Source organism: Aythya marila (genome assembly GCF_965140915.1).
Source record: "Aythya marila genome assembly, chromosome: 1".
NCBI lineage: Eukaryota > Metazoa > Chordata > Aves > Anseriformes > Anatidae > Aythya > Aythya marila.
Window position 1 is genome coordinate 2403590 of NC_139042.1, and position 13139 is coordinate 2416728.

General features: G+C 41.1%; 1 protein-coding gene across 2 annotated transcripts in view; it reads left to right on the forward strand.

The window, feature by feature from the left end:
- The window catches only part of UVRAG (UV radiation resistance associated), a 90941-nt gene that overhangs the window by 10729 nt on the left and 67073 nt on the right, over positions 1-13139 (forward strand). For both annotated transcript variants that reach the window (XM_082778552.1, XM_082778553.1), the window contains exons 2-5: positions 3891-4008; positions 5273-5307; positions 7532-7693; positions 9281-9355. In XM_082778552.1, coding sequence (XP_082634678.1) covers positions 3891-4008; positions 5273-5307; positions 7532-7693; positions 9281-9355 — 390 coding nt within the window. The remainder of the gene's footprint in view (positions 1-3890; positions 4009-5272; positions 5308-7531; positions 7694-9280; positions 9356-13139) is intronic.

A 13139-nucleotide genomic window follows, 5' to 3' on the forward strand; every position in this document is an offset into this window, starting at 1 on the left:
CTGACCCTCACCACGAAACAGCACAAACCCACAAGAAAACACTGAGGGACGGAGGGCAAACAGCTGGATCTTCGTGGTGGTATTTTAGGTACTTCCAGGTCGTGGTATCTGTGTGTGGAGGGAGGTGAAGCGTGAAGGGACTGGGTGTTTTCAGGCCTTGAAAGCTCAGAAGACTTGGTAGGCCGAAGAGCTGTGGGATCATCTGGTGAAAAAGCAGAGCATTAACAAGGATGTTGGTCAAAATGCTTTATTCTGCAGCGGCCTGACTTGTTTATGGCCTGCGGTAAATCTGGAAGGATTCCCGGAAGGTCATTGAATAGGAACAGCAGATACATTAACCAGCTGATAATAGTTCTTCAGAACGATGAAAACAGAGTGCTTTCCTTAAATAAAAAGAGACCCCTGACTTTTGAGAGGATCTGGTCATCACTGTGCATGGAAAGTCCCGCTTTGTAGCAGCTCCAGAACTAATTTCTTTCATGTAGGTTAAAGAAACTGGAGACGGGTGGTGAGTGGTGCCCCTCAGGGGTTGGTGTTGGGACTGGAGCTGTTTAACAGCTTTGATGTGGTCAGTGGGATTGAGTGCATCCTCAGCGGGTTTGCTGATGGCACCGAGCTGATGATGTGATGCTCAGGGGCTGGGAGAGCTGGGGGTGGTGGGCCTGGGGAAGAGAAGGCCCCGGGGGCAGGAAAGCTGGGGAGGGACTCTTGGTCAGGGCTGGGGGGACAGAACAAGGGGCAGCGGCTAGAGCCTGGCAGGGGGGAGGCTTCGGGAAGAAATTGGGAAGAAATTCTGCCCTCTGAGGGTGCTGATGGCCTGGCCCAGGCTGCCCAGAGTAGCTGGGGGTGCCCCAGCCCTGGCAGTGCCCAAGGCCAGGCTGGGGGCAGGGGGCCCTGACCATGGCAGGGGGTGGAATTAGGTGGGCTTTAGGGTCCCTTCCAACCCAAACCTTTCTGTGTCTCTGTGACTGTAGAAAAACTACGTAGCAGCTGCTTCTACTCAATTACATCTCAGGCTAGCAGTTAAATCAAATGATAATAAGGCCTACCGTGCAATTTCCCTACTTCGTTAACTTTCTTGTGAAGTGCAATGGCTGAGGACAACCGTGGCAATCAAACAAACTCTCATGTCACAAACCCTAACGTCAGCTGCTCGACCTGCTCCTGCTCCACCACCGCACCAAGCAGCGATCCAGACTCGCCGTCACCGGGGCTGCGCGTGCCAAATCCAGAGCTGCAGGAGAAGTTAAATTTCCTTTCTAATGCTGTCACTTCTGCCTGTCAGAGCTTAGCTAAATCAGGGCTCTGGTGAAAAATAATATTTTTACAACGAGAGATCTTATTAAGATGCCTAGCGTGGTGGCTGAGATCTTCGGCGTTGCGTTGCTGATAGACTGCGAGCTGTTTGAGGAGCCCGTGGTGAGAATTATCTGTCCTTATCTGCATATTTTGCTTATCTTATTTTAAGAAAGCAAATCCTGAGCAATCAGCTTGTGAGCACAGCTGGCCTCTTCCAAGTTCTGTGACTCAGGAGGTTGCCAAAGCCTTTTTTTATATATATATTATTTTTTTTTTTTTTTAGCGGTGGTGTTTTGATTTTAAATTGGGCTTTCTGGAACGGCTCTTTTGGAATGGTTGCAGAACATCTCATCTGCAAGCGATCCCTTCTTGAGACGAAGATTTTTTGGCACTTTTATAACCAGAACAATGAGCTAAAACGTGTCTCTAATGAGAAATGACTACTTTTTCCTGCTTCACCTGAAAATAAGAGGATTATTTGCACCTGTTGTATTCAGGGTGAAGTGTAATGGGTCACTTCTTTATAAAAACTGGCTTCTGCACTTCACAGTGCCTGGCTGTGAGCTGCTTTTCCCTTGGCTTCTGAAAGCCCCAGGCTGTAGCCTCACCTGTAGCTGAAGCTGTTTCTCGTAATGAAAATTACGAGACAGATAGGAGGTAAAACTTAGCAGAGATTTGAAAACACCTCGGAAATAAAGGTCACTGTCACAGGACAGCTGCAAGGCTGCGAAGGATTTTAGCGCCAGTTTGACTCGTCTCTTGGATTTGCCTCTGTAGCTGATGGTCTCCTGGCTAAAGCTAATTATCTTCAGTCAGGGGAGGTTAATTAGCTCCGAGAGCTGCCTCCGCAGAGCTCCGAGGGAATCTGAATAATGCGATGTGGCATCCGTGATGTCGTGGGCAACTGGGAGGTGCAACTGGGAAGTCGCACAGCACGGAGATAAGAACTTGGCTGAGGTCTTCAACATGCAAGTGGAAGTTATGATGCTTGAGAGCTTTTTGAAACTATATAATAAAGGAGGAGGAACTGGTTTGACTTCACTTGAGGGTTACTTCGTTGTAACACACTGCTTGAACCAGTCACACAGTGAGCTTGCAAGCCTAAAAGGACCCAGAGAAAGTTGCCCTCTTTGGGTGTTTTGGTATCAGAGTTGCTTTTAGGAAGTGGGCAGGAGAACTGCACGGCTGTGAGATCTGAAATAATGTACAAAGGTCCATATATTTTTTAAGTGAACCTTATTCTTCCAGCTGACATTCTTGATACCAATTTCTAACAAAAAAAAAAGTGTAGCCTTGCAATTAAGCTGCTTACAAGATTACTATTTTTTAAATTTTATATCACATGCATATACTAGTAAGCAGTTGTGCTGTGATGTTTCTTGGCATCCTTTCTCAGGCCCTGTTTTTACAGTCTTAAGTCGTAAATAAGACTCCAGAAACAAGGCTGGAGCTTATTCACCAGTGGCTGTGGATCTGTCATGTGAATAGAGACGTGAGAGTCCTCCTTCCAAACCTGATGCTGGCCTTTCAGCCCTTGTTAAAAACCCAGGACAAACTGCAGGCAGACAAGTTGCTGCCTCTTGGTTTTGCGAGCGTTTCAAGTCCTCTTCTGGCAGATGCAGGAGGGTTTCTCTGAAGGTGGATCCGGACGGGCAGCCTAACACTGTTTTTGGGGAGAAAGCAGCATGCTGTGAAAGGAAGCATGGGGTAAAAGAATGTATTAAACCAGTTGTTTGAGGCTTGTAGGTGGTTTGTGGCCATCCCAAAAGGACAGGGAGCCATTTGTCCACATCCCTGAGGTAGGTGGGGGAGACACTGGTAGGCTGAGAGATTTTGGGAGCAGGGTTTTGCAGTACCATGCTGGAGGGTTTGGGGAGAGCTTCGTGCATCCAAAGTGGCAGCTTGCTGAGAGTCTGTGCTATGCACGCACAGGTATTCAAAGTTTAAACAAGAAGCAAACCTAAGCAATAATTTCAGAAATACTAGACTGCCCTACAGAATTGCTTGAAGTAGTTGAAATGAACGATAACTTGGTAAGGATCTCTACGTGCTTTGTTTTTCATTTAAGGATGCTGCAACAGTTTCTGCGATTGCTGTGACTTCAGGAAGCTTTATCCAACCAATTTCACATGGTTCTGGACTTGGTGGTGGATTATGTTAGAGATTTATCTGCTAGTTTGTGTTGGAAATAATTAAAAAGCACTCCTAATGTGCAGAACACCTGGGTGATATTGCTGCCATTCAGTGCTACTGGTGTCACATATGGATGGGAAATAATTAATAGTTGAGTTGTATGTGTTGAGTAAAAGTTACGTACAGGACATGAAGAATAGCTTGTTTTGTGTATCAGCATTGCTTAATCTGAGCTCATGGGGGATTGTTGTTGCTCGCCCAGACAGTTTATTGTGGCTTTGCTGAATGCTTAATATTCACACTAGCTTTTTGCCAAAAAAAAAAAAAAAAAGTGAAAAAGTGGAGCGTCTGGTGTTTTTGTGACAACAATGCTTTGGAAATCGTTAAAATAATTAAAAAAAAAAAAAAGTAAATAATGTGATCTCACACCAAGAAATTTCTTTTTTCCTCCTTTTTAGCGCCGACTTCGTCATCTTAGGAATATTGCAGCGCGCAACATTATCAATAAGAATGGCTATCGCCTCCTGGATACGTACTTCACTCTTCACCTGTGTGATAACACCAAGATATACAAAGGTAAACTGGGCTTCTTGCCAACTCTTTTTACCAGTTGGAATTCTGCTAATTTTCTGTCCTTTTCAGGTCTTGATAACCTGCTGCCATTATTTGCTTCATCTACACTAATGGTGGAAAAGAGCTCTTTAGCTTCCTGAGCCTCATAAAATCTTACAGGGTAGGTAGGGAAGGAAGCAAAACAGGTGGCAGCTCTGGTAGAGCTTCTTAAATAAACCTATTTTTGTTGCCCTCCTTTCCCCCAGCCAAAAATTGGAGTTTAAGGAACTTCGGCGCTTCCAAGTGTGCAGAAAAGCAAAAGCTTTTGGAGCAGGAGTAGCTTTGTGTGGGAGAGAGCATTCTGCTCTGTGGGTACCAGATATTTTACAGAGCATACACCAGCACTTGCTACTATCGAAGACTGACAAAAATAGCATTGTCAGCCAGTGACAAGAAGCATCCAGTCATCTGTGCTGCTTTTGATAACTGAGTGTTAGATTCCATTTTTCTCTATTTTTTTTTTTCCATCCCAGCCTATAGCTCCTCATTATGGAGAGATGTTATTAAAAATATATTTTTATGCTTTTTTTGATACTACCAATGCTTGGAGCTTTGCAAGTGACTTTTGTTGCTTCCACATTTTATTTCCAGGAGTAGAACCTTGCTTTTTGAAGATGCTGTTGTAAGAATATGTAACTCTTGAGCCTCCTGCTTGGACTTTCTTGTGGTGGTTGGTCGAACCTGTAATTGATTTCTGCATCTGAAGTGTGGTTGTCAGCCTGTAGTTGTCCACTTAAAGGCTTCAAGCTCTTTTTGGCTGGGAGAGCCAAGGTTCATGTGTCAGCAGTTGCTTATTTCCACTTAAATATAGGTTTCTTTGTACCTCTGTGAGGTGATTTGGCCATTCACTTTCTAAGCATCCGGAACAGGTCACCCTTGCTCTTCAGGAAAGGAGTGCAATTAGTTTATCCCTCCTGCACTCTTCCAGGAAGGTGTCACGTAACAAACTTGTCACTTTGCAAATGGCAACCAAATGTTGTGAAGTGCTGGAACAGGTTTTTTTTCCCCAGAAACCAAAGGCACAGGAATTCCTCAGGATCATCTTGGGTATAAAGATGAACCTTTTACATTTAAATAGTGACTTCTAGTAACTAAGTGTCAGTGGGTAGTTTAAAATTAAATAAGTTTTTGACTTAAAGTTACTTGTTCTAGCTTTTTTATTTCAAATATTAAGATTTATATCAGTGTTTAAACTAATTTAAAGATATCTTTTACTTTTTTTCTTTAGAGTTTTATAAGAGTGAAGTGATCAAGAATTCTCTGGTAAGTTAGTTTCATATAAGAAAACCTTTCCTTTTGAAATTGTTGTTTGCTGCAATATATAGGTTTCTCTGCAGATGCTGTGACCATTAAATGCATATTTTTACTCTGTTTCTGTTAGGAGCATCACGTTCATTCTTTTCAGGTTCTTTCCACAAGGGTTGGAATAGAGTGGGTGACTAGGAGAAATGCATGGTTTTTATTCCAGCTGTGGAACAAGGGCCTGTTGATACCTCTGCATTTGGGACTAAACACTCCAAAGGCAGAGCATTTTCCTGTGAAAACTGATCAGTGTTCAGGTTAAGCTTTACAGTATATCAACCCTTTAAATGCTGAGAATGCCAAATAAGCCAAGTAATGTTAGCTGAATTTTAACTCGTCCCAGTAAATCTATTTCTCTCACTGAAGTATTCTTTCAGTGTCTGGGAACTGAATGTGTCATGCCTAAGGTCTGTTTACAGTTCATCCTTTTTTTTTTTTTTTTCCTGTTCTCTCTGGTGTTAGCAACAGAAACAGCTGCTTTTATTTAAATGTCTGCAATTTGCTTATTCAAGGGTGATTGTATATCACTTGCTGGGTGTACAGATTCATTAGAAGTGTCGTGTAGTTTAGCAACCATGGTGTAGAAGCAGAAACAAGGCATAATGTCCCAGATAAAGGGAGAATCAGACAGTGCTGTAGGATATACCACTAGATTCTTTGAAAATCCCTTTGTTGTGTAGGTGAATGGTAAGGAACACCTACCTGCATGTATAAATAAATGTGTATTCTCTGCAGAGCTAATAGGTTTAAAAAAACAGAGTATGTGAACGTTTTATTTACTAAATTCTCCACTTAAGAGCTGCGGAAGGATCAGAACTGAGTAGTTCACTACAACAGAGAAGGGGTAGGTCTCTGGGAGTAGGATGTTGCAAGTGTTGGGCAAGGCAGTCTGAAAACCTGCTGAACAGTCTCCAGTGTCTGCATCAACGAGGTGGAAGTGCACCGTTAGAGCACACTGGGCTATAAATGCTTCGAAAGCCTCCTGAATGGAGGAAAAGCTGTCTGCATCTGCAAGGCTCTTACCTTGCTCAAGCTTGTATTTCTTGAGACCTTCAGATTTTCAGTTCTGCCTATTCCACATCAGGAAAATGAATAACAAGAAGGGAATTCAGTTGAAGGAAACAGATGACAGGAATCTATATAAAAGGTGTAGCACTGAGCAAATTCCATACATCTTCTATGGGCCTGGTATTAACAGCCTGGTGTTTTTGCTGAGTAGCTACCAAACATCTCTTTTCCTTAGGGAAACTTCCTTAAGTTTATTCCTTCTGTGAAACTTACTGGCTAGCTTTACTCCTGCTTTTGTTGTGGAGGAGTTTCCATCTTTGCGAACAGAAAATCAAGCAAGGGAGGGATGTATATATATATTTTTTTTCCTATTTCTGCATTTTGGACACCCAGTGGTTTAAGGCCTGGGGAAGTCCAAAAGTTGCATACTGGCTCTTGCCCCTATCAGTGTTGGATTGACTCTGTTTTGGTTGTAGCTTGAGCCAATTACAACAGATTCTGTAAGTCCTTATTTAAATGTTATCAGACGTGAGTCAGTTCTTGGAGTGCTTCGTGTTTGCAAATCTGGGTCCAAGTGGAATAGGAGGAAGGTCATCATTCAGCTTAACATATGCTACTTTCTTGCTGAGATGCAAGCTTGATCCCTCAGAACAAAGAGGAGCTCTTTGTGGCAACACTTGGGGATTGCCATCAGCATTGGTCAAAGAGGAGGAGAATGGAAACAAATCTGTAAATAAATTACACCAACTTAATTATTGGGGGAATAGATCAGAGTTTTAATTCAACTCTTGCAATGAAAGCTATACCCTGGTTTTCAGAAGCTAAATTATAACATGGAAAATAATGTTGCTTCCAGTTTAAAAGTTCTCAAATTGGCTGTACTCAATTAATGAAGTAATTCTTCAGTGTTTTGTAATAGAAGGCATCAGAACTCATGGAGTTTCTGCAGTGCTTTACAGAATATAGTATTTAAGATAGGAGTTGTCTTTTGAAAATGAAATAAGAAATCAGCTGTTGCTTTCAACTCTTTATAAACCCTGAAATGCATGATGTTTAAGTGTCTTTTTTTTCTTAAAATCCATGTTTGATATGGGCTTTGCTACATTCTGATATTGTGCTTAGATGTTAAGTCTGCTTTGAGCTTAAGTTGTTCTTATTTCCCTTTGAATACCACCAGAATCCAACGTGGAGGAGTCTGGACTTTGGAATAATGCCCGATCGTCTCGATACATCTGTCTCGTGTTTCGTTGTGAGGATCTGGGGAGGCAAGAAGGAGCATTTCCAGCTTTTGATCGAGTGGAAAGTCAACCTAGATGGCTTAAAGTACTTGGGACAGCAGGTAATGTGGAACAGTTCTCTACTTCTGACTTACAGAAATGAAACAGCTAAATAAATACAGAATATTAAGAAAGGAAATACACATTTGAAGGGTGAACTTCAAAGTCTTATTGTCTAGATTTGTATTAGTTTACTTCAGAGCTTTAAATCCTGACTGGCTGAGTATTTAGTTTGCAACCATTGCTGAGTGAGCCTCCCAAATGATACTGCTAGCACTTGGTGCGTTAAATTGCAATGCAGAAATTGATTCAAGGAAGTAGCAGTGTGATTGTACACACAGTTAAATGAACACAGGTCTTAATATTTGTGTATATTACAGTTCCAGTTCATTCTCCTGGGAATGGCACTGTCAAAAATTTTCATTTTGAAGAGTTTACCTTACAAGGTTTAGAGAGTTGATAAAAGTTTGGTATTTGTCCCTTACTAGGAGCCTTTTGAAAGAGGTGAACAGTGTTTTCTGTGTTAAGTTTATGGTAAAAGTGGCTTAAAAGAAACCTCTATGACACAAATAATAAAACCACAAAAATCTGGTGCCTTTTGAATCATACATGTTCTAATTCCAATGGGTACTTCTGGACTGATTAATTGATGAGATCTATCAGAAGAGCAAGAGTGAGGAAAAACTCGTGGGTTGAGATGAAGACAGCTTAAGTCAAAGCAAAAAGAGGAGGGAAGGTGGAAAACAACACAGAAGGGATGCGAAAGTAGTCACTCACCACCTCCCACTGACAGACTGATGCCCAGCCAGTCCTTGAGCAACAGCTGCTGTGGACAGACTGAGCCCTAATTTTTATTTCAGAGGGTGATGGTTGTGTGGCACGTAACTTCCCTTTGGTCACTTCAGGTCAGCTGCCCCCTCCCAACCTGCTGCTGCCTCCCCCAGTGAGTAACTGCAGGGGTGGAGTGGGAAACAGAGGTGGCCTTGATGCTGCATGAGCACTGCTCAGTGATAGCTGAAATACTGCTGTTACCAACGCCGTTTTACTCACAGATCTAAAAGACAGCACCATATGGACTGCAAAAAAGAAAACTCCCTCCCAGCCAGACCCTGTATCCCTCAGTATAGTGTCTTTTAATATTCCCTTTGTTTTTATTCAACAGAAGAAATGGCTCCCTAAAGAATATTCCCTAGTGCATGCTTTTATTTGAAATAACGTTCTTTACATGAACAGCAAAATATTAGACACAAAACTAGTTCAGTATTACAGCTATTATGACCCCAACAGCCTATTTCTGAGGTTTTAGGTTCATATCACGTACATGCCAGTTACTCTTGAGGCTTCTTTGATTCATTTGCTGGTCTTTTTTTTTTTTTTTTTTGATAGCCTGAAATGCAACAGTAGGCAAGATGCTCTGGCCGCTGTTCCTTATCTCAAGGTAGAATGGCTGAACATAATCTGTGACTGTTACTAAAGCTGTAAAGCAAATGTTTTTTTCTGTGGTTAAATTCACTTTTCTGTTTCATCTGCTCCTGGAATTACAGGTGCTGAGAAACTGCTTGACCATCAGTCATACAGAGCAATTTATGCTCAGCTGGAGTGTAAAACCATATTAAGTTGACCTTAAAATGATTTTTCTTCTCTTGTAGATACATGCAAGAAACCCAAACGAAATTATTTTTGGTCTCAATGATGGTTATTATGGAGCTTCATATGAACAGAAGGTGAGGATCTCTTATTTGTTCTGGCTTTTTAGTGCTGGTGACAAGCTGAAATTCAACTTCTAAACTTAAATTTTCACACTTGAGCACTCAGAACATTAAAATGCTTTGTTTTGAGGAGTGTTTTTTTTGACATGACAGAGGTGTTATCTCACTTCTGTTGCTTGGACAGTTGGAGCTATACATGGAAGACTTAGAGCTTAGCATTTTAGGTCAAAAGAAATCCCGATTACTGCAAATAAGCTTTGAGACTTTACTGCTTGAGGCAGACACTTCATTCACACTTAAAGCATCTTGAAAATGGTGGGTTATTGAGACTGATTTTCATGGTGAATATAAAACCGCATTAAGTGGTGGTTATTGATCTTAAAACCAGAATTTGTAGCTCTTAAATTGAAGCTATTTGCCCTATTGCAACCATTTCACTGTAACATTTGTTTGTCTGGCTAGTGAACGCAGTCAAATTATTGTATAGCAGTGCTGATTACTACACAGAAGATGAAAAAGTTTAAACTTACCTAATATAAAGGGCACAGCTAACAGCTTTTTTTATCCCAAATTGCTGGTGGCAGTGCTGTCCTATGGATAGGTTGTGTAAGGAGTCTGTGGCTGGAGAGAAAATGATTTTTGGCGTAGTTTCTTTGTGTGCTGGAACCAGCAAGGGCCAGTCTTGTGGGGACAGCCAACCCCACGAGTAGCCACTCCTATACGGGGAGAGTGCAGCAAGTGGCAAGGTGGCTGCATGTGCAAAACTCTGACCATATGCAAGCCTTCAAATTGTGTTTGGTATTTTGGTGGTGGTTATTCAGATACAAATGCTATGGTAGGCAGCTCAGGCTCTGCTTTCTGGTGCTGTTAACTCAGTTTTGCTGAAGCAGAATGCAATTTTAATGATTTTATTGTTAGTAATCCAAGCCTGTATTCAGTGTTGGTAACGCCATCCTTAATCTTGCTCCCAGGTGTGTTTTGGTTCTTGTATGTGCTCTTAGCAAAGTTGCAAGTACAGACCTAGTGTATGAAGAACACATCTTTTTTCTGTCCTTCCCTATAACTTATTCTAGCTGCAAGAGCTAGAAACTTATTTTGTCATCCTGTTCTTGAGCTTTTTGTCAGTTCCTCAACCTAAATATCTTCTGGTATAGTACGTACCTCCTATATGTAAGTGACTTGTGTGCAGTTCATGCCCAACTTCTTGACTCAATCTTCCTATATCCTTCAGAAGCTCTGTGTTCCTAAGGGGTACTTCTGTCTTAATCTCTTTTGCTTTCTAATTTCCTAATTATTGATGCTGGTTATCCCAAATACAGCCTCACTTTGGTGGGTACACTGACTTGTGTATAAAGCACTACCTGAAACCTTCTGTATGGAGGGTCTTTTTTTTTGTGTCAGGTGTGTGGCTCTGTCACTGTAGAAGCTGCATGACACAGTTTCTGCTTGGCTGTGATTTCTGATTTCTTGGGATGCTTTTTATTTGATGGGGGGGGTTAGGTCTTCATAATAATTCAAGACATAAGCCTCATATTGAAATTTTTGATGTAATAAGTGGATGGGATAACAGTTCTGGTTTCTTTGCGCTGGCACATAATAAGCCTTGTGAAATTAGATGTGTACAAATGCTATTTTGCAAGTCTAATGAAAACCCTGTGCACAAAGACACTTCAGTGTTGGATGTGTCCTCTGTTCTTACACATCTCATTATGAATAAAGTTACAGCATTGTACTCTTAGCTTATTTTTTCTGTGCATTGTTCCAAATAAGCCTGATTATTTTAATAATCCTTTGAGCTACCATTTAAATAGCCAAACTAGATTGATGGATTCTTATAATTAAGTGCCTTTTAATAATAGGGAAACTAAGTTTTTATGGTTATAAATGTCCTTTTCATTCATTAATGCCATTTATGGGCCAAAATAAGGAAATCGTTGGAAGCTGACTAATATTTTGGAGACTTTATGAACTCAGTTTTTCAAAAAGCACCATGGAGGTGCTACTGATCACTACTGGATCCATAAATGCAAGTTCCTATTTGCTGTGTTATCTGCTTATTTATAAATAGTGAGAGGTGGGGGCCTGAAAACAATTGTAGCAGAGCAATCTGAAGCAGAACAGGAACAACTAGCATTGTCACAGCTATTTTAACACTGGAGATGCATTGATCAGGTGGGTGCATCCCTGTTAATCAAACAGCAAGAACAGCATGCCCGTGTAGGAATGCTGTAGTTGCTAAATTGTTAACTTGAAGTGAAAAAAGGTTACACCTTCAAAAAGGAAGGTTATGTCTTCGCTAGGTGATGTACCTTAGTGGTTTAGGACCTTTAAGCCCACTTTTTTTTACAAGGTAACCTCCAAAATACATGTGTGTATGCTCAGAAAGCTTGCTTTGCAGGAGGCTTCTGTCCTATAAAGGAGCAAAATAGAACTGGAACAGAAATTGTAGGTAAACCAGGCACTTACGGTACAGCATTTGTTGTGTTAGCAGGATAAGAGTCCTATCTTTGTTGTTAATAGAACTGACTCTTTAATATTTAATATATGTTAATATAACTGACTCATTTCTTTTTTGCACTGAATGGCAGAAGGCCTTTAAATTCTGTATTCTTGAGAGAGAGATTTGGGATTTTACCACTCTCATCCCTTCTGTCCAGCAGTGACATAGCTTTTCCTGGTACCCAAGGAGAAAACAAACACTTTCTGTGGGTAATGTTCTTAATCAAGTTGTTGTTTTCTTGTAACATTGGATACTTGGATCACGGTGAGAAAAAGGTTGGGAAATGAGGTTACAAAAGCCTTTCTGTGTGCCTTCTGAGCCCTGAAGGGTTTTACTTCTTCGCTGTAGGTATCTCACAGTGCTCATATAACTCCTAGCATTTACAATGAGGTTGGGTAAATGAATGTGTGCTTAAGGTCAAAGCAGCTATTGCAAGCAAATAAGCTTTGACCTTAATCACATTTGACTTTCCACTTAAGCAGAAGCTGGAGGTACAATTTTGTTCAAGATTTTTATTATTTCATATTAAACTGTGCAGTGATTTTGCTAGATGAATTCAGTAGGACTGTTCCTTTTGCAACAACCACGTCTACCTTACTTTCTTGTTTCCTTTAGTTCTGATATGGGACCATTAAAACATTTGTTCATTATTGGTTCCATTCTCCCTGAAAATCAAACAGAGAAACAGTATAGAATTGCTTGAGCTGAACCAACATCTGAATAAGAAATGGATGGGAACTTCAGAGGTCTTTGAAGCTGTCAGTCTGGATTTAAAGTATTCCAGACCCTTGAGCATTCTTCTGAATCCTCTTGGTTTTACCTGAGACTGCATGTTTCTGTGTAGCACTGCTTTTTGGCCAGCTTCAACAAAATAAAGCCAGTATAGCACCTAGACCTTCCTAAAACCACCTTTTTCCTCCTCTTTTCCTCAATGTCTTCCTGGCTTTCAAAAATTTTCAACAATTTTATGTTTACTCTTGCTAGCTAGTAAGACTTGCCCTCTCTCCTGTGGTGATACCTTTTCAGAAAGTGCATTTAGGGAAGCAGGTAAAGCTTTTACTTGGACCAACTTTCTGTTGGTTCCTTAAAGAAATAAAGCAAGAGCTAGCCTGTAGGGCTCTGCATAACTTGAAGCATTTGGTTGTGCCCAGGGACAGACAGAACAGTAAGTTATAATCCAGGGACACTGAGCTGTAGCTATGTTTTCCAACAGTCAAGCAGTAGGACCTTTGAAAAGCTGATCTCTCTCTCTACAGCATGTGGCCTACATCACGTACATCTACCTACAGGTCAGAGGTA